At 46.1% G+C, this 20,924-nt stretch overlaps 3 protein-coding genes and 1 non-coding gene across 18 annotated transcripts in view; 2 read left to right on the forward strand and 2 right to left on the reverse strand.

Annotated features, from left to right (window-relative positions):
- The window catches only part of BPTF (bromodomain PHD finger transcription factor), a 53,534-nt gene extending 52,613 nt beyond the window's left edge, over window positions 1-921 (forward strand). For 12 of the 13 annotated variants that reach the window (XM_062010979.1, XM_062010987.1, XM_062010993.1 and 9 more), the window contains one exon: window positions 8-921. In XM_062010979.1, the coding sequence (XP_061866963.1) occupies window positions 8-44 (37 nt within the window). In that variant the 3' untranslated portion in view covers window positions 45-921. The remainder of the gene's footprint in view (window positions 1-7) is intronic. The other variant, XM_062010983.1, reaches the window with a different exon arrangement.
- C18H17orf58 (chromosome 18 C17orf58 homolog) lies at window positions 44-9,951 on the reverse strand. 2 transcript variants are annotated; one of them, XM_062010995.1, is made up of 5 exons: window positions 9,836-9,951; window positions 7,345-7,965; window positions 7,142-7,222; window positions 5,513-5,704; window positions 44-4,923 (listed from the first exon to the last, which is right to left on the reverse strand). In XM_062010995.1, exons 1-5 carry the CDS (start codon window positions 9,897-9,899, stop codon window positions 4,736-4,738), a joined length of 1,146 nt encoding a protein of 381 aa, XP_061866979.1. In that variant the 5' UTR covers window positions 9,900-9,951; the 3' UTR covers window positions 44-4,735. The 2 variants fall into 2 exon arrangements, with proteins under 2 accessions (XP_061866979.1, XP_010200658.2); XM_010202356.2 differs by lacking the exons at window positions 7,142-7,222; window positions 7,345-7,965; window positions 9,836-9,951 and adding an exon at window positions 6,966-7,119.
- A 1,934-nt stretch (window positions 9,952-11,885) lies between these two features.
- On the reverse strand, window positions 11,886-11,958 carry TRNAR-CCG (transfer RNA arginine (anticodon CCG)). Its single transcript has one exon. It is a non-coding gene; the product is annotated as a tRNA-Arg (tRNA).
- Window positions 11,959-13,574: 1,616 nt separating this feature from the next.
- KPNA2 (karyopherin subunit alpha 2) lies at window positions 13,575-19,485 on the forward strand. 2 transcript variants are annotated; one of them, XM_062010654.1, is made up of 11 exons: window positions 13,575-13,633; window positions 14,384-14,499; window positions 14,598-14,735; window positions 15,120-15,208; window positions 15,704-15,972; window positions 17,078-17,172; window positions 17,271-17,534; window positions 18,153-18,386; window positions 18,473-18,655; window positions 18,765-18,914; window positions 19,011-19,485. In XM_062010654.1, exons 2-11 carry the CDS (start codon window positions 14,425-14,427, stop codon window positions 19,101-19,103), a joined length of 1,590 nt encoding a protein of 529 aa, XP_061866638.1. In that variant the 5' UTR covers window positions 13,575-13,633; window positions 14,384-14,424; the 3' UTR covers window positions 19,104-19,485. The 2 variants fall into 2 exon arrangements, with proteins under 2 accessions (XP_061866638.1, XP_061866639.1); XM_062010655.1 differs by lacking the exon at window positions 13,575-13,633 and adding an exon at window positions 13,851-13,913.
- Window positions 19,486-20,924: the final 1,439 nt, after the last annotated feature.

Consider the following 20,924-nt stretch of genomic DNA (forward strand, 5'->3'; position numbering starts at 1 on the left):
TCTGCAGGTCCCATAACAACAAACTGCAGTCTACAGCTTCTTAGAGTTCAGCGTGTTAACCTAACACACACAGCAAGAATCTGGTTGTCTGAAAGCCTTTTTAATTAAGAAGCCAGATGTTTTTAGTCAGGTTCTCCTGACGAGACTCGATGTAAACTGCCTTTTTATTGGTCACAACAGTCAAATTATATTCTTGGCTTATTTTGTCCAAAGGACAAAGAAATAAAAATCAGCAGCACCACTTTCTTGTCAAGATCAAATTGTTGTACTATTGTGGCAGAAGCAGGAAAACTTTGTTTTGTTGAAGGAGAGAGAGAAAGAGAGCAAGAAAAGAGATACAGTAAATGGGGTCACGTTTAACTCCATGGAAATGCCACGTCTGTTCTTCAGTGAAGAAGCTGGTTTAAAGTCCACACAGAAAACTTTGACTGTATTTATTTATTGTTGCAAAAAAGACGCTTTTTTATCGCTGCCCTCATTTGTCAGCTAATTATTTTTTCTTATAAAATCCAGCCCTGGTTCCATGTAATCCATTCTGTATCTTAACATGATTCCTGTAGGTAAAAGTACAAGAAGACCTCTAGATGTCTTTTCTTTCTATGAAAGGAGCTGCTATGTACACATGTGCACACACACAGGACTGGGAATCAACAAGGAGTTTATCATTCATGGTAGATCAAAACCAATTAAGCTTGCAGAAGAAGTTGGGCTGAGCAGTCACGGACTCCAGACTCTGTTGCCTTGAACATAACAGTACAGTTTGTCATTTACTCTGCACCAGACTGACCTGAGGAGAATCTATTTGAAGGTATCTTGTTTGTAAACATTTGTCAGATTCTAATTTTTTTTTTCTTTTGTATTAAAATTCAAAATATGGATGTATATGAAACAAAATAAATGGAGATCCTTGTTCTCCCCACACACGTGGGTGTGTCTGAGTGTGTCGGTGAGGCGCTGGGGGGGAGCGGCCGGGCGGCCTTCGCTGCGTTCCGTTCCCAAGCACCTGCTGTCCCTTTAGATAAGGTTTCTCCAGTGGTGCCAAAATGACTGTAATGGATAAGGTGGTAGGAAGTATTTTGTGAAATGTCACTGCCCACCCGCTGAATTAAGGGGGATTTTGCTGTAGGGGTGTGAAGCTCTGCCCTGGGGGGGCTGCTGCCTGGAGCCACAACAGGACGCACGTTGTCGATGCTGTTGCTGTTTCCCACCGGGAGCTTTTCCGTGGGGTGTGTAACCAACGTGCTGTTTCCCTCTCTGTTTGTACACGGCTCCAAGCCCCCGAGCAGCTTTTGCACTAACTCACCGTTCCCTGCCGCTGCGCAGCAACCCGGGATTTACCTGACTTATGGATAAGCTCCTTTTGGGTTTACCCTCACACCTTGCTATGCAAGAACTTGTTCTGGTATTTTTCTTAAAGATGTTGCTACTGACCACTCTTTCTTACACTTCCAGGCTCAGGTGTACAGCTTCTTCTGGGGTGATTTTATCCAATAAAAACCCGTGGGGTTTTGTACATACAAATGTTGTCATTTAACCTAGATGTGAAAAGTCAGAAGTAATTGTTCAATGTGAAAACCATAATCCACTTATGCCTCTGAGAGTTAAAGAAGAGTAGTTGCACTTAGGTTATGTTGTCCTTTGACGTTTAAAAAATGCTGCACATTGTATGCATTGTGTTCTTAATGCAACAAGGAAGAATCTCCACTCAACAGCATCTGAACATATCCTGCATCTCCTCAAAACCCGACGGTATTGCTGTACTATTTATTCATATCAATATATCTATGACATGGTTTAAACCTTTCCTACTTGTAGGCAATAGATGGCAATGTTTTTAACCAGTTGTGGCAAACTGAAGAGTACCTTTTTTTGTACCTTATGGGACACATCATCCTAGACAAATAAAGTAACGTGTTTGACATTGGTTTGGTGGTGTTTCTAATGAAACATGTGATGACGTTATCGTGTGTAGGTCTTGCCTCTGCCAGGTTACGTGGAACTGCCAGTGAATCAGGTTGGGTGGAAATAATCCACACATAACCATGTAATTGTGCCAAGAGCCTTTTTTTGTGTTTTCAGTTGCTATTGAGTAGGTTGAGGTAATTTTCTCCCATTTATTAGCGGTGGTCTACAGTTAAGTGATGTCACTCAGAATTAATACCCAGCTGCCTTGAAACCATGACAAGTTCATGAGGTTTGTGATCTCTGTTCAGTCATCCTCCTCTTTGTATTTTTGTAAAGGACTGCAAAATCTCTTTCAAAATGGTCATGTATTTTATCATAGGTGTTAAGGTGAGTGATACCAGCTTCATTGCCTTTTTGTCTCTTCAAAGCAATTTGAAGCCAATTATCCTTGGTCTAGATTTAGTTCATGCAAAAGTTAATGGGGGTTTGAAGTAGACTAAAAAGCTGGGCTTACCCAAAGGCCCGGAGTAAACTTCCCTGGAAAGAGGAAGACAACACCCTGCCTGTATGCCTGGATTTCTGGGTGTTGGCTGCAGAACTGTCATGCTTATCATGCTGAAGGAAAATGATTTACTACTGGATGCCAGAATTATCCTGGCAACTGTTGCATGGAAGTGCCACCATCACTGGTGTGGCGATGCTGTGAGGTGGTTGTGAGTGCAGGACTCTGGAAATGCACTTGGTCCTGGATTTGTTTTCCTCAGTATGGCGTAAGACTGGCATCAGGTAAGCAAGCTTATCATGCTGCTCCTACAGCTGCACTTCAGTTGGGCTGTGAAATACAGTGGCTTGTTGCTCAACTGTGTTGTGACAAAGTTTTAAGGAGTGACCTTCGAAGCAAGTAAGGACGGTGTGAGGCAAAAAAAGAACAGAGCAAACTGCTCCCTGGGCTTGTTTCTAGAGCAGGGCTGGTTCGGGAAGAGTGGTGCAGGCATTCACAGTTGTTGGCATTTACTAGGGCTCTGGAAGTTATTAGCACTGGGATACTATTTGTCTCTTCCAAGAGACAAACTGGGGCAGAGCTGTGATGTGATTTTTGTGCCCACACTTTGCCTGTTTTGGATTAGGATAATGCCATGGGGGTGGGGAAGGGGCTTCATTGCTGTTCTGGGCACATGGATGGCTGCAGGACTCACTGGTTAGTCCCAGGACTTCAGTTGAAAATAGAAGCAAAGAAACTTGAGCTGCACACGTAACCCTTCGTCCTTCCTCATCCCATCCCTCCCAGTCCACTGCAGTGCTTTGATTCATTGCCAGGAATGGTCCCTCTGCCAAGTCAAAAGCCCCCTCAGTCCCTCAGGGAAGTTCCATCTCTATGCTGTGTTCCACGCAAAATCCTTCACATGAAACAACCAAGATGGTGTATTTTTCAGGTGGACACAAGCTACTAGTACATTTCTATCCTATAGTAACAGCCTTTTGAGTCCCAAAATACGTCATGTGCTCGTTGTTCAGCTCCTATTCCGTACCAAGACAAACTTCCTGCAGTGTGACCTGGCGCCCATCCACCGCTCTGCAGCTTTGCAGTGACACTACCTGAAGCTGCAGACGTGTGTGATTGGTATAACTGGGTTAGAATCAGCTCTGCTTCACAATAGAAGGTGCAGATAGAGGCTGCTGCTTCCTGTGCCAGGTCACATCCTACCTCTCACTCTGTAGATACAGTTATAAGCTAGACTGTGTGTTCCCAGGTTTTAATATGTATCTTCAAATCCACAGCTCATTTGTCAAACAAGGGGATGCCTTTGTTTCACATCATTACATAGCTTTTTTGGATCTTCCAGAGCCCAGGACATGGTGAACCCAGACTCCCATGAACAATTTATGAGTTTCTTTTAAAGATGCAGATTTGTGACTAGTGACTCACAGCAGTTGCAGAGTTTCTCACATCCCACCACATCAAAAGTACTAAAAGATTGTGTCTTTGATTCAAAAAGCAACTTTACTGATGTGCAAGTACTACCTTGGGAATATTTCTCATGGGAAAAGGACATTCAGTAGGCAGGTCAAGGAGTGAAGGCTGAAGGAACTGACAGTGTCACCAGGCACACACGACGTGCCATCGTGCGCTTACCGAGCATTCCTTGGCAGGGACTCGCGCCGTTGTTTGTGAACCTAATTGGGCATTTGTGTTGTGCAGTTACTTGATTTGCTCTCAGCTGGTGTTTTCATATCCTCTGATAATTACATGGCTGGTTTGGGTACTTTGTGTGAAGCCTCAGCTCTGTGAGAAGAATGAGGCCATTTTTTCAAAGGCATGTGAACGTGTCTGAGGATACTGAAACAATACACGTGATACTGAGTTGTGTTGATTTCTTCTGAATCAAATGCCTGTCCTGTTCTAGGCAGAATCATGTGAAAACATAACAGACATCCTCTCCAGACAGCTATGGCATCAGCTAACATTTCTCAAGGTGAAGGGTTTCAAAGTGCAGTTACCTCTTTGTACCTCAAGCAAAGCCTCCAGGGTCTCCCATGGCAGTGACTGCAGATGGTTGAGGGTGGGTTACAGCAGGGGACACAGAATAACCCGAGGCTCTGAAAGCAGACGGAGCAAACTGATGACCAGTTCGTGTTCCCTGGACTGACTCTTGTGCTCAGCTTCACAAGGTATCAGTTCCCAGTGCAGACATGCAGTTAGTGTTTGCTAAAGCACAGAAGTGAGTGTCCTTCACAGCCAGGTGCAGAGCTGAGAACTGCTGCCCGCTGCTGCTAATCCCTGACCAGGTTGCCTCTGGTTGATGAATTCTGCTGCCAGTGTCCAGAAGCCTCAGCTACATTTAGTGTGAGCCACCTGCACTTTGTGATTCCTTTTCCTGTTGAATCTCTTGACGTAGCTGCTGCTGCTGCGGAGCAAACCGTCCCCTGGCCTCAGGCGGCCTCGCAGGACCCGCAGCAGGTCGGGAGGGATCTGTCGTCTCTTGTGGTAGATCTGGCCCATCACGATGTATCTGCTGCCTGCAAAACAAACAAGACTTCTGTGCTATGCAGAAAGGATGGATTCATTCCCTGCACTCGCTGAAGGGCAACAGATGGGTGAACAGATGTGGAGTTGTACCCTGCAGAAATAGATCCTGAATGCGTGGCTTAGTAGAGCAGCACCCTGACCTTCAGTGGGACTCGTGGGTTGTGCTTCCACAAAAATAATCATTTACAGGGTTGTACTGCAATTAGAAGCTTTTGGGAGGAAATAGTGGGTATGTGATGAACTTGCATTGAGAAGGAAAAGCAGGCTGCTTGCAAAGCCATCATCTTAAGCTCCTGCTTATACTTTTTTTGGCAAACCTGGAAAAACTCTTGCGCTCACTTTGGAACTGGATCAAGTTAAGAAAGGGCAACGTTGATACCTGACTTCTTCACACATTGGTTGTCTTCTGAAAATTTAAGAGAAGCTGAAGGGAAAAAGCCCTTCACTTTAGCAGGAAATCCCTTTTTTTCCCTCTCAAAATGCCACAACACCCCAGGATAAGCCTGCTAAACCAAGGCAGACTGAAATCGCTCTGCATGCCAGAGGAGCAGTGGAATGGGTTTAGCTGGAATTATTTACCAAGTTTAAAATCTGGACAGGGTTTACTGCAGTTTAAAGTATCCACAACCAGAAGGTGAACTCGAAAGAAGAAGCCATCAGGAGTGATGTACAGACGACTCATCCTGTATAATCCATTGCTGTCTACCAGAAGCGTAACGAAGCGGACGCCGTTCCCCAGGCTTTCCAGGTTATGGACAATCCCGTTCACTGCTGGGGTAAGGAAGGGGAGGGGGGGAAAAGAAGCAAGCATCAAATGATGTGTCTTGGTGGGAAGCCAGGGTATATGTGAAGGTTCTCATTTAAAATGCTGTAAAGTGTCAGCACCAATTCTTTGGCTCGGTGTGTAGTCTTGAAAGTAGGAGACGCTTCAAATAATCACATCTGGTGAGGTCAGCACCTCAGGGTTTGCAGTTACCAACCTTCTTATGCTTTATGGCTCTGAGATGTTTCTTAGTCAAGTTTTTAATGCTTGAAAAGAAAGTGATCACTTTAGTACTGTTTTCCATCCTGAAAAGTGGATGTATTTAACCAAGTAAAATGCTCAGGTTTGAAACGTCACAGTGAAGTACAAAGCTCAACTGCTGATGGAAGAAAAGGCTTTTGTCCTACCAAGCAGGCCCTGCTCTACCTCAGACCCTCACTTCATGCTGTCCACCCAGTGTCTGGTTTTGCCAAGTGCTGAGCTGACTGCAGGAGGCACAAAACAACCCCTGTGTTAGGCAGGTAAGACAGAGGACTTTGAGAAGTGGGGTTACACCTGCCTCGCTGAGTGAAAACTTGGATTCAGTCATTTATTCTTTAACCTGTACTGTAAATGTAAAGAAACACAAAGCTCTCTGGTCCCTTGGCTGACCTGGGGCTCAGACTGCCTTTTTCCTACCTGTCTGTTTAAGAGGAAGGAGACTGCTGTTTGTTACAGCTGAACTATACAAAGGTCAGGTCACTCTAAGGACTGCATCTGACAGGAATGCATGAGACTGGTAAAAAATAATACAACATTTGTAGAAAGCACTTCCTGGCTCTCCATTTAGAGAAAACAGATGTCTCAAAACGTGTTTATATTCTACAAATGGAAACATCTGTTACCCCTAGGCACGTGTTTTGCTTATCTCTTGAAATACTGTGAGAAAAAGTTGGTGTCTCTCTCACTACTTTGTGGATAGGGCAAGATATCAGTCAGAAAATGCTTTATCAGTACAAACCTCCCAGGCTCTTTTCCACCACCTTTAGCTACATCAACTTGGACACAAGGACTAAGGACAGTGAGTCCTAGGGACCTTCAAAGAGAATCCTCCATATCTAGAGGATCTCAGTTTTCTTTCTGTTTGGTTCTCTGTTTTCATTTGAAACTTCAGCTTTCATAGACTCATTCTAAATAGTAAGAGGCAAGTAACACACCTACACAGAGAGAACACTGTCTTCCTCCTAAGAGTGAAAAGCAGAGGAACCATAAAAAAAGAGCACTACTCACCCAAGGGAAGGGTAATGGAAAACTTGGTTCTGTTTCTTGTAGTACACTTACAAAGAATGGTGGTAGACCATCAGTGTTCTTAGGAAGATACTGAAACAGTATCTTAAGAACAGTGAAATGTCAGTAATGAACAAAGGTGGCCTCTGCTCTGTGTGGTTGAGGGGGACCCAACTTACCAAATTCACTGGTGCAGTAGGCCTCCACTTCATCCCTCTCTCTCCTGCACTCAGTCAGACATGCCTTCTCCTTATCAGCATCTACAACAGGCACACAGACTGAGGGGCAGCAACAGGTCTTTTTGGGCTATTTCATCCAAATTAGGCCACCCCACCTTTGGAAAGCTCTGGACATCCCTTGCCAGAGCAGGCTGTGCCCTTACCTTTCCTCAGCAGGCTGATGTGGTACAGCAGGCTGGCTGCCTGGCGGTTGGTGACCCAGGAGGGCTTGGTGATCCTTTTAAACAGATCAGTATGTTTATAGGGAATTATCTTGCCTGGTCGGTTGAAGTGATCCAGCATGTTGGGATCTTCTGATTCTGCTGTTCCAGGGTCTGGAAAAGGCTGAGCCTCCCCCAAGGCTGTGGCCTTGCGATGGGAAGCTGCTGGGTGGTGGAAGAGAGCTGACAGGCTGTTGGCAGCCTCAGCCGCCCGCCTGCCCCACAGCTTTCTGTTGGCGTGGTTCAGGTCCGAGGCGGCAGGGAAGGGCCCTTCAGTCAGGCTCTCCAGAGACAGGGCCCCTCCATACTGCAAGAGGGGTTTCCTCAGCCCTGTGCTGTTTTCTAGAGAGGACTTGGTGCGTTTCTTTTTGTCTGAGGAGAGGGAGATGACCTCGGGAGGCCGTGGCAGAGAGGCAGGAGGCAGAAGGCAGCGCTGTGTATGATTCTCCCCAGCGCCGGCAGAGCCCCAGGCTGGTGCTTTGACTTGGCCAAGCGCAGCAGCTGCTGAACCATGAGCATCTTTGCTGAGGGTCTGACTGGATTTCTCAGCACAGGGCAGAGATCCTACATGCAAAGAGGAGAGAGCAGATTAGCAGTTTCATTTTGTTTTCTATTCCATGCACTGCTGAGTGGGAAGTGCTGGCAGATTGGAGGCTCTAGTCTGTAAGTGGGGCCTTCAACAATCTGACAGTATAACTGATAAATGGCTCAAGAGATGAAATGTAGTAGAGCTCCTCATTCTTCAGTGCTCAGACACAGAGGGTCTGGTGCAGAGATCGCAGCTGTGTGAGCAAAACACCAGAGATTTCCATTTTTACTTTATTATTGTTGCAAATTAAAAACATGACTTCTAAACAAACCCTTTTCTCAAAAGCCTGAATCTCCAGGGAGCATCTGAGGAAACAAGGTTCACATTGCCATGGGGGATGCTTGTTTAAAAGACCGTGACAACAGAACTATTTGGTTTTCCCATCCGTGGGACGCCTTATTGACAATGTCATCTGGGCTTTGAACGCTACTGAAAAGATCTTTACCCACAGTTTTGGATGTTGTACAGCAGCAGTACCATAGCCTGGTAGCTAGGCTATTGCTGCTGAGGAACAATTATTTCAAGGCTTTTTTCTTAAGTTGAGAGGACAAAGGTTGAGAAAGAGAGGAAGTGTCTGGGAATCTGGTGAAAAATGGAAAGGCTTAATGACGCTGTTCACACAAGCTGGACAGTCCGTTCGTTTATACCTTCACCTTCATCACTCAGCCCTCACAAAGCACAATGACCTTCCATTTAGCCTGGGCAGAGAGAAATTTCCTCTTGCAGTTCATTTTCCTTTTACTTTGGTCCTTCACTGCATGCCTTCAGCCAGCAGTTTTAAAACAGTTCACCCACACACAGCCGCTGTCTGGGTGTTCGCTGGCTGTGGTTAGCATCGTGTAGGAGGCCAATCCTAACTCCTTATGTGAAAAGAGCTGTTTGACATACACAGATGAACAACCTCCTGGTTTATCTTCTATAACTGAGTCAACTGCTGACCTTGCCACTTCTCCCCCTTGGCTCTCACCAGCTGCTGTCATGGGAAAGATTCTCTGATATTTGGGCTGGCCACACATAAAGTCAAAAGAATGTCCATGGAGAAAGGGGTGGAAGAAATCCAAGCTAAAGAAAGCAATAGGCAAGGGTGTTCTGGAGATGGTTCAATATGAAGCTCTGAACTCTGAACAGGTGGTTTGGACTTGGGTTTATAAGTATATACTTTTTAACCAGTTGATCATGCCTTCTCAGTCATGGGTTATAATAAGAAATAGTTGCTTTTTCTCTACTTAATCTGTTCAGGATCTTGAGGTTCGTTACCCTATACCAGCATATTCCTGACTAGCTCTTGCAACTTAAGAAACACAACTACAACATAATCAGCTCCTGGATTTCTCCCTCCAAATGTAATAGATGTAGATCTCTTTCCTGTACCAGGTACATGAGGTACTGAAAAGTCTGTTGAGGACAGCTTGCTGCAAGCACAGGTGACAGCACAGAGCATGTTCAAATAACTTAGAAATCTGCAGTTTATAGGTGAGGGGAAGGAGACTAAAAGGGAAAGATGACATACAAATGAAAAGGAATCCCAGATGCAGAAACACTGCAACAGCAATTGCTGAACAATGGCTAGCAGCATTTGTGGCACCAGCTCGCTGCCTGCTTTTGGCAGGTGCTCTTAATTCTTTCAAATGCTGACAAATCTAATATTGCGATTTACATTCCCATCCCACAAACACATCGAAATGATTCATTCCTGAGCCCCTACATGATAACTGCTACCACTTACCTGAAAAGACTACAGCCAAAGAGGGCTGCTCAGGCAAGAAGCTGTAGTGGTGTGTTTAACCTCCCCTGATACCAAAGGCAAATCTGCCCCAGCCCCACTTTGAACATGAACAGACTTACCGGCCACTGAGCTGGCACAGGATCTAGTGACAAAGCAGAGGAGCCAGAACAATTTGGGTGTCATTTTGAAGTAAAGTTTTTTTCCAGACTGCAAATGAACTGGAGTCTTTTATGCCCTTCCCCTGATTCATGCTAATGAGAGGCAGCCTTAGGGGAAACAGGAATCACTCGCTGGACAACCCACTGGAGCAAGCCCAAGTCCCGTTAGCCTCCCACCAGCCCTGCCTAGGAGGAGTGTGCACTCACACCCCCTTCCCATCCGTGCAGAAGCCCATATCCCCTGCAGCCACCTGCATTTCTGTGAGCAGCACACAGGTCTCTGCTTTTAGCAACAGAATTGTGTTTTAGCAGAGGATCTTGCTTCATGTGGTGGGCTTTTTAGAGGAAGTCACAGAGAACAACAATATTGTTTTATGGAATATGGGAAGACTACGTTATAAAGTGTGAATGGTGGATGCTGGAACTTGCATCTCCTCTGTAATTCAGCATCACCTAAAGGATGTGCATGATGATGAAACATAACTAGGTATTTCTGGCCACCCCCAGTTACACAGTTGGGTTAGGGAGCCCTTTCCAGCGATTCTTTTCAGACTGAAAAATGCAGTGGCTACTGTCCAGTCCAAGGGACAGCTCTGCCAACCCCAGATAAAGCTTTATTTTTACATCTGTACTTGCTAACATGAAGAACTCTGCAAATTTTCACACACCAAGCCAACTCTGATTACTGAATTAAGCAGGCTTATGCCTATGTTCCCAACTGAAATGAGCAGCTTCACTGCTAGCCAAGACTTCCATTGTGACATTTTATCAGCTACTGGATGTTGTGAAAGTTATTGAACTCATTCAAGCCTTTGAGGTGTGGGGAACAACTTAAAAACTCCATAAAAGCACCACATCCCAGCTCCTGAAACCCACCCCTCCCACAGAAAAGCTGCCCATCAGTAATGCCCGTGTCATGTGGTCCGGTTTAACCTCTATTTGTTTTGTACTGCCTTAACTGAGTGGTTTAACAGAATTCTGAACAAGTTCAGGACTTTCTCTCAAACAGTTGTGGGCAAATTCAGAAAATGACCCAGAACAGTGTGCAAAATAAATCATAGTCTAATGCAAGTCACTGTGTTAGGTTTCTACCACAGCATTTAACCCTTATTTTCCTCTGTTATTTTAAACATTTCCTCTCTAAAAGTAGCCCAAGACAGCTACTGTGGAAACAGGAATTTAAACGAAGGATGAGGCAGAGGGGAGCTCATATGTTCATCACGTACCTCATCTCCTGCTCAACCAGCTGCAGCGTGAGAAGCCGTGAGTGTTGGAGGCTCAAGCTTCTGGGGATGGATGGACACACGCCTCGGTGTCCTGCAGACCTGCTGGGTTGCTTTAAATTAGCTGCTAGTGCAACTCAGTCTGTATCAGTGTATGACTACATCTGTATTAATCAGTTTTTCCAGACTCTTTGCTTGGCAAGATCTTGATTAAAAGGACAAGAAGAGCGTTTCGAGTGTTTCTACTGTTCCAAGAAGCCGGAGATACGCCCGCAGCAGCGGAGAGGGAAAAGCTTTCAGAGCAGGACTCCCTGGCTTGAGGAAAACTGAGACCGACAGCGCAATAGCCGACACGCCGCAGGCAGCTGCAGTTTCACCAGCGGAGGTTCCCTTTTGCCTTCACCACGATGGCCCCGCAGGACCCACAGTGGGACACGGCGAAGGCTCTCGCCAGTCCTCTCTCGGGTCCGCCCGCTGAGTGCCTGGAGGAGAAAGCGCCGGCGGCTGCGCTGAGCTCCGCGGACACTCACGGCCCGTCCTGCCACAGACGAGCCCAGCGCAGACGCGTCCCGCTGCCGCTCGCTCCCCGCGGAAAGAGGCGAACCGGCGGCGCCGGCGGACAGCTGAGAGAATTCGAGGCCGTTCTAGAGCCCGATCGTGCCGCTGCCTCCTCCCCGCCGGCCAAAAGTGTTGCGAGGCTGCGTGTGGGCGACAGTAACGTGCTGGGCTGCCGGAGAAGGCGAACAGCGTGTGCGCCACACACATCGCGGAGCTACAAAACGACTGCACGACCCAGATGGGACTCGAACCCACAATCCCCAGCTCCGGAGGCTGATGCCTTATCCATTAGGCCACTGGGTCACCCAGCAGACGCGCCGTGCGCCGTGTGGTAAGAGCCCCGCCCGGCGAGCGCTGGCGCCGCCCCCGACTCCACTCGCCGCGGATCGTGACCGGCCGCTCCGCTCCCGGCTCCGCCCCCGGCCCGTCCCTCCGCGCGGGAGAGGCCTCGAGGCCCCGCCCCTGGCGCCACGCGAGCCCGCGCCGCGGCTGCTGTCGAGGTGGGCGCGCGCCCCTCAGCCGCCTCGCGGCCCTCGGCCCGTCACGCGCGGCGGCCGTTGGTGCCCTCAGCGCGGCCCGCGGGAGCTCTCAGCCGCACGACCGCCGAACGAGATTCGCTTCTAGCCCCAAGACGCCTATTTCCCGGGATCGTTGCCTCAAAACTTGCCTTCGTGGCTTTCCCGATGTCCGGCAGTGCTGGTGGCTCAGCCCCGTCCCATCTCCACGCTCGGTCACCATCCATCGCGGGTTGTCCTCCCATCTCTGCCGTTTTTCCCTCCCATGCAGCCTCCACTATCCTCAGCCACTGTGGAGCCGTTCACCCCGGCTGTCCGGCTCCCTCCGCCCCTCTGTCACTTCCCTGTACTGATAACAGCTCTTCAAGCTGTGACGCTTCCCTCCCACCTCAAGACGTGCCTGTCCTGTGGGACCTACGTTTATGATGTGCTTTCTCTTGACTCTCCTGCTCTTAATTAAATGTCTTTGTGATTTGTTTGCAGAGCTCAGAAATGTAAGGCCCAAAGCCAGCTATGTAAAATGTCTGTGGTAATGCCTCCTTCAATGCACATACCTTTGTCAACTACCATGTGCATCTACAGATCAGTATAAACGGCTTAGAGGCTTAACACACAGATATATCAATATGAATCTCTGACGCTTCTCTGCCCTGAATTGCACATTATACATGTTGAGATGCCTCAGTTGCTAGCAGAGCCGTTTCTGGAGGTTTTGGGGTTTGAATTTTACCTCTTGTGAAATGGTGTTTATATCCCTTGTTGATAGGCCAAATCCAGCTGAAACAATACCAAATCTGTTGATTTTTCTGGTGTTTTTTTGTTATTCCGTGTGATGTCGTTTCGATTTGCCCTGGTTGCTGCTGAGTTGCTTTCAGTTCCGATCTCACGTCCCATTTTCTTTACATTGCTGTGCACGGTGTTTCTAGGACATGACATGGGGAGTGTCAGGAGAAGCCTGCGGCAACCTGACAGTTGCTGAGGTAGAAATTAGGTGGCATGTGAGGAAATGGCATGTACTTGCTTAAACTGTTCAGAGCGTCAAACCCCCCCATCTTCTCAACCCATTCAGGGCTGCAACAGGGCCCCCCCTCCCCGCTCCTTGCGCGTCCCTCAGCAGAGCCACCCCCACATGAAACTACAACTCCCGGCGTGCCCCGCGCCGCGCGCCGCAGTCTCCCTGCACTGTCTCTGTGCGCTGCATGCCGGGAGTTGCAGTGTTGAGGCGCTGGAATACGTGAAGCCTGGTCTGTACTTCCGGGAGCTCTGGGGAGACTCGCGAGACGAGCGCTTAATTTCAAACGGGCCAATCAGGACGTTGCTATGGCTCGAACTGGCCAATGGCAGCGCGGAGACGCGGGAAATTTAAATCCCGGCTGCGGCGAGGCGGGGCAGTGGCAGCGTGCACGCGGCCCGGTGCGGAGCGGCGGCTGGACGGCGGTCTGTGAGCGGAGCCCCAGGCGGAGGTGCCCGGTCGTGGGGGACAGGGAGGGAGAGAGGGAAGCAGGAGCCTGCGGTAGCGTGGAGCCAGCTGCGGGCTGGGCTGTCAGAAGGGCGTGGGCTCTGTCGGCCGTCCCCGTGTGGGAGGGAAGTTGTTCCTCCGGAGTCTTTGGGGTCTCCGTGAGCTCGAGTCGCTGCCTGGAGAGGGGTTGGCAGGGCCGGCTCGTCCCGTAGTGGGCTCTGTGTTCTGCCTGAGGTGTGGCCGAAATGAAGGCAGCGCAGGGGGTCGCTTTGGAGCTGACCAAGGTGCGGAGCTGTCTTACTATCGATGTAGCTGCTGTAGTGTGCTGCTCCGACCCAGCAAGAGCATGGGGGAGCTTCCCGGCACGGGATCTTGTTCCTATCAAAGGGAGGGTCGGGGCGGGACTGGATGGGGTGACTGCGATATGGGTATATGATACAGGGGAAATTGTTCTCAAAACCACCCGTGCTGTCTATGGGAAGGAAGACCCATCTTCCTTCTAAAAGTACTGACTCTGCTAATGTTTGTGTTTGGAAGCGTCTTTAACCAATGTATGTGCATCTACTGCCTTTGTGCTTGTGGTAGAGCTTGTTGTAGCATCTGTGTATCTGAGGTAGCTGTTATGTTACTGTATCTTCAAGTCAGGGGCTGTTATATTGATCATGGACATGTCTCATTATCCAGTACTCATCCCAGCTTTTTAATTTAACTCTTGTGGGCTAAACTTGCTGTTTATTATTTGCTCTCTTTTCAGACTTGTTTTTATCTGTTTCTCTCAAAAATCTAATAAGCAAGATGTCTACTAACGAGAATGCCAATACAGCAGCAGCTCGGCTGAACAGATTCAAGAACAAAGGAAAGGATAGTACAGTGAGTATTTTGATGCAATGAGTACTTTAACTAGCTGTTCTCCCTTTAAACATGAGTTGTAAAAGCCAAGAACTTACTATGAATGTTATGTTCTCCAGGAAATGAGAAGGCGGCGTTTTGAAGTCAATGTAGAGCTGAGGAAGGCTAAGAAAGATGACCAGATGCTTAAAAGAAGAAATGTTAGCACTTTACCAGATGATGCTACTTCTCCCCTTCAGGAAAATAGGAGCAATCAGGTAAGCAGGTACTCAGAACTGGTATACCTTGCACTACCAGCTTGTGCAGCCACCCTAGTATGAATCTGTTCTCTTGGTGGGGGACAGCATTAGTACATGTGCATCACCACCTCAAATCTATACTAACTGTAGTGGACAACACTTGAAGTGTAGCTCAGCCACTTGTGCTTAAGCCTAGTGTAACAGTGGTGTGAAGCACTTCATTTAAAAAACTTTTTCAGCATTTCAGGTAACTACAGATCAAGCTGCAACTGGTGAGGTTTTGCAGTGTTATGTAGTAGCATAATCCTTTATTAAAGGTAGTGGTTGGAACTTCATATTATTATAGAGAAGGTCTCTGGTCCTTCTCCTAATGAAGCTTTTATGTCACTTTTAATTGTACAGGTTTCAGCACACTGGTCGGTTGAAGAAATAGTCAAAGGAGTTAATAGTAATAATATGGAGCTTCAGCTGCAGGCTACTCAAGCTGCCAGGTAAGGGGTTGAGGTAACCAGCCCAGCTATCTTTTAAATAGCTCCAGGGATGGGGACTCTACCACCTCTCTGGGCAGCCTGTTCCAGGGCTTAACAACCCTCTCAGTGAAAGAGTTCGAAGCTTGCCAAGTTTCCTTTCTCCTTCAAACCTAAAATCTCCTTTAGTAAGCTTGTACATTGCTGTAGTGCTGCTTCAGGCAGTCATGAACCTTTCTGCTAAGAATGTCTAGTAATTCAGATGTATTTGGCCTCTGGCAGGCCTGCTTTATTTCACAATCTGAACAGAACCTCTCAGATGCCAACCACCATGTCAACAGAAGGTTTAGGAAGCTAGTGTCTCTGTAGCTTGCCTGTGTTTCTCCATGTTAAGTTGCTTTGCCTTTCCTGAAGGTTAAGGCAATGTTAAACCTATTTTTAATCTTTTTAGACTGTTTAATCAGTTGTTTGGTTCTCTGCTGGCAAAAAATAATACTTTCTATTTGCCTTTCTCCTTAGGAAACTCCTCTCAAGAGAGAAGCAGCCCCCAATAGACAGCATCATTCGAGCTGGTTTGATTCCCAAGTTTGTCTCCTTCTTGGGTAGAGCAGACTGCAGTCCCATTCAGTTTGAGTCTGCTTGGGCACTCACCAACATCGCTTCTGGTACCTCAGAACAGACAAGGGCAGTAGTAGATGGAGGGGCCATTCCAGCCTTTATTTCACTACTGGCCTCTCCCCATACTCACATCAGTGAACAGGCTGTGTGGGCACTAGGAAATATTGCAGGTATGTAAATGAGCTACACAACTTTCAGACCTGTCCTATTTAAAATAGGAGGATGTTACTACTGACATGCAATGTGCTGAGCTGCTTGGGGACTCCACCTTTATGGTGGTCAAGTGGAGACACGCTCTACGATGAGTATGCTACAGACAATGTCTCATCTTCTGACCTGGCATAAGATGTCTCGTGTGATGCCTGGCAGTCTCTGGGTTCTATTATGTGGATTGCTTCCATATTTCCACTTGGTTTTCATGGAGCCATGCTGGAACATAAGGTGTTTTCCACACAACTGAACTCTTTGTGACTTGACAGCTCTGCTGTGTGTGACTAGAAGGGCAAAGGAGGAAAGCAGGTGGCTCATGTAATTGTGTACACTATGACCCATATTCCTTGCTTTGAGATGACTGCTTACTGTTGGGCAGTACTATATAATGGAACTTCTCAGGGTTACTTGATCTGCTGTGTTAGATTCCATTACTAATTTTTAAGGGTCCAAATTAATAGTACAATTAATATATGTAATGTAGTAACACAGCAAACACAAGACTTAATTATGGCTTCTAACACCTGTTCCTCAGAATAGCGAATCTGAGCTCAATAAAAGCCTGGTTTGGTTGGAGTTCTTCTTTGTCTTTAGTTTTTAAACTTGATTATAAGGTACTTCTTGCACCTGGCAATAGAGTTCAGTCAAACCTTGACAATCCATCAGCATTTTACTTTAGAACCCACTCATCCAAACTATAATTATAATGTATTTGAATACAATACATGTTATGGGCAGAGCTCTTGTTCTAGAGGTAGGGTTTAGATAGATTTTCCAAGAAACACATAAGTCTCTGCTTGGTTATGCAATCTGAGAAGTTGGGTAAATGTGCTAAGTTACTGCTTCTTCCAATAGAAGAAAAATAGGCTCAGTGGCTTGATTGCGAAAAAATGTCTGCCCTGTGATGTAACCATGGGCATAGTCCTTTTGTCCTCTTATTTCTTCTTATTTTATCTAGCCCTTCTTAAGCAGAAAAAGAATTCATCCTCCCAAATGTAATGGTTCTGTATACATCTGTTGCTTTATTCTGATCTCCATCTGACTACATATTTCCTGTTTTCTCAGGGGATGGCTCTGTCTATAGAGATCTGGTTATTAAATTTGGTGCAATTGAGCCACTGCTGACTCTGCTAGCTGTTCCTGATCTTTCTTCTCTGGCTGTAAGTGTGCAGCATGATTCAAGTCACAGTTACTAATAAGTGAGTGAAAGAGCTCAAGTAATTAGATGGTTGCTAACTGTTTATTTCAACTCTTGCAGTCGGGATACTTGCGCAATGTTACCTGGACCCTCTCAAACCTGTGTCGTAACAAGAATCCTGCGCCGCCCATAGAAGCCATTGAGCAGATCCTTCCCACTCTTGTTCGGCTCTTGCACCATGATGATCATGAGGTGTTGGCAGACACATGTTGGGCACTTTCCTATTTAACAGACGGTTCCAATGACAGGATAGAAGTTGTAGTGAAAACTGGATTGGTGCCACAGCTTGTGAAACTCCTGGGATGCAGTGAGCTGCCAATAATGGTAAGTGATCAGACGTGCAGATTGCTGTTGTGTAACTGGAGTCAGGAATAAATGTGCAGTTAGAGTAGTGTCCATGTAACTAAATGACTTCTTTCATATTCCAGTTAGATACTTGTTCTAGTTTTTACATAGGTAAGGCCTGAGATTTTTATCTTGCATGGAAACTGCCTCACATGATCCAGACTATTGCTGTTGATGGCTATGAAGCTTCTTTACTTAATCTTTGGATTTAATTTAGCACACAGACCAGCACAACAGTCAATGTCCTCTAAAGTCACCCCTTAATGCTAAACTGCTGCTGCAAATCCAAGTTCTAGGAACAGTGTTTAGAAGTGGGCTCTGCTCACTATAAGCATAGTGTAATAAAACTAGTACTTAGTGGAGAGTTATCTTAAGTGCTGTCAGGGGTAGTTGTTTGCAGTCTGGCCTCAGAAGATGTGCAGCCTTAGCATGCTTTATATGTGCATATATGATGCTAATGAGGAGCTTAAAACTCATCAGTCCTTAACATATCATGCTGTTAACTGGAAGACTGGAGCATCCAGTATTGCTGTATCTTTTTTTCCAGCTCAGTTTGTTGTAACTTTCCTAAGTGCTATTTTCATATTTCTCTTTCAGACTCCCTCATTAAGAGCCATAGGAAATATTGTCACTGGTACTGATGAGCAGACTCAGATTGTTATTGACTCAGGAGCACTATCTGTCTTTCCAAGTCTGCTTTCTCATCACAAAAACAACATTCAGAAGGAAGCAGCATGGACCATGTCCAACATCACTGCTGGACGTCAGGATCAGATTCAGCAAGTTATAGAACATGGTCTTGTGCCTTATCTCATTGGTATTCTGAGGAAGGTAAACAAAACCAATGTTTACTATACTGAGGCTTTTGCTATTACTGTTTCTCTCTGTGTCCTAATATCCTGCTCTTACCTTCACAGGGGGATTTCAAATCTCAAAAAGAAGCTGTGTGGGCTGTGACCAACTACACAAGTGGTGGAACAATTGACCAGATTGTGTATCTTGTTCAGGCTGGTGTTGTTGAACCCCTCCTGAATCTTCTCTCAGCTAAAGACAGCAAAACTGTGCTAGTTATCCTGGATGCTGTTTCTAATATCTTCCTGGTATGTAGATACCAACTACTCAGATCATTGCTCAAGCTGTTGCTAATGGTTCTCCTATACCTGGTGTCATTCATCCTTCCTGAGATCATTCCATACTTTTCTCCTGTAGGCTGCTGAGAAGATCAATGAGACAGAGAAACTTTGCCTCATGATTGAGGAGTGTGGAGGTCTAGACAAAATCGAAGCTCTGCAGTCACATGAAAACGAACAAGTGTACAAAGCCTCATCCACCCTGATTGAGAAATACTTCTCAGCAGAAGTAAGTTCAGCAGGATCACTGTACTCTTTGGTTTTTCTATTCTAGCACAGGTTACTACATTGAAATGCTCTTTCAAAACTCTTTTCTCTGTTCTAGGAGGAAGAAGACCAAAATGTTGTACCTGAATCTACTGCTGCCAGCTACACTTTCCAAATTCAGGGCAATACTCCAGATACTTTCAACTTCTAGATCTTGCACATGCTGCAACCACCTACAAGTCGTTTGGCACCCAAATGACTGCCACTTCTTTGTCTTAATAGTCTCTCTTTTACTGTGTTTTTATGTTACCTCTAGCACTTTGTCTAACTGAAACATACTTGAACAGTTCCAAACTGTACATATGTGAATTTCTGACTGTAAACATCATTCTTTGAGACTTACATGTAAATACTTTCTGTCTCTTACTGTTCCTGTCAGGGATAAGAAAGCAAATGGGCAATACAGGCTTCTTGCAAAGCATAAGCCACTCTGCCAACCTCTGCATAACAAATGGCATTTTGTGACCTATTGCTGTAATTGATACACTGAGTAGGCTTTTCAAGAAGTTTTTATATTTGAAGTTCAATAAAGTGATATAAGGACCTCAAATGGGACTGTCAATTGCTTTCTTAAAGGTGACTGATATGGTAAGTACAGTTACTCAAAAATGTATCGTGACAAGAATGCACATCTGATCCAGGAGAGATGCAGTTCTGAAGGTGGTGGTTTTCAAACAGGTTCAACCCTCTAAGTTCTCTGACATATGTATGCAGCTGCAAACTATAGATACTACACCTCCTGTGAGAGCAGCTTCTGCTGTTACCATAGCAGAACCTATGCAAAGGGGACTTGCCCTGTAATGCCAAAGCCTTTCATGTTCTGGGGTGAAAAAAAAACCCCTCCAGAAAGCCTTTGTGCAGCTGTGGGGAAGCCTTGTCTGTCCTTTGTCACCACCCTTCCACCTTCAACCTAACAGCATCAGGAACACAATTATGACTTTTTATCTGTGGCAGAGAACTGAAGCGTTTGTGCCAAGTCAGCTTTCGTAAATGAAATCATTGCTTCCACACTTGCTGTTTCTGAGTGTGCCGGGGCAATGACACTGTAACGTTTGAGACACAAGCCCCAATTCTCGAGCAATTTGGTTTTGTCCTGTGTAAATCGTGGCATCTTCCAGCAGAGGGTGCTGCGGGCAGGCTCATGCTCCCTTTGCCTCTCGGAGGAGTTTCATTCAGCCTGGCCCACTCAGGTGGGATGTACTTCACTTTCCTGTTAAGAAAATACTGAGAAAATCCATCAGGACACCTCTTGTAGTTACAGGAAAAGAAATCGATGTGCTAATTGCTGAATATTTAACCAGATTACATGTAAGGTTTATAATCTTTAAAAGTGGTGTGTCAGGGCACTGTTACTTTAAAATCCAACACCCTGCTTTCATTGCTATTTTAGCATATATGTAGTTAATTTGACTTTTCTGCCTCTGTGTATAGTAAAGAGAGTGACAATGCAGAACTCTTGTTGGGTGCTGTTCTTTTTTTCCTGAAATACTTGTTTCAGAGTTATCTAATATATTGAGTTAATATTGGAGCACCACAAATTCTTCTCTAGGTGCCTGACAGCTCAGTGGCTTAATTATTAACTTTCTGGGGCCTGAGACTTTGTTTTTATCCAAGAAAAATGTGTTCAGCCTATCCACCAATGAGCCCTGTTCTTGGCAGCAGCAATCTACAACGATTATGAGTAAGTGACTGGGGTGAGTCACTCCTTATTCTAAGAAAATGCAAACTATTTCTGAGGTTAGTTCCACAGTCACCCATTAAGCTGCATCTTTAGCCTACAAAAGTGGTAGAAGCAAGAAGAGAGAGAATTGTTATTGCTCCTGGTTCTTGATTTGTTGGCTGCATTGGGGTTGTTTTTGTGTTGCCCAGCCAGATTTAAGAGCTAGCCTTCTTTATTTGGCAAATTCCTAATTCAGGACAAGGGCTGGAATAAATGTCTGGTGTCCTGTGTGTCAGTCTGCCAACTCCTCTG

The sequence above is a fragment of the Colius striatus genome, chromosome 18 (genome assembly GCF_028858725.1).
Source record: "Colius striatus isolate bColStr4 chromosome 18, bColStr4.1.hap1, whole genome shotgun sequence".
Classification (NCBI taxonomy): Eukaryota; Metazoa; Chordata; class Aves; order Coliiformes; family Coliidae; genus Colius; species Colius striatus.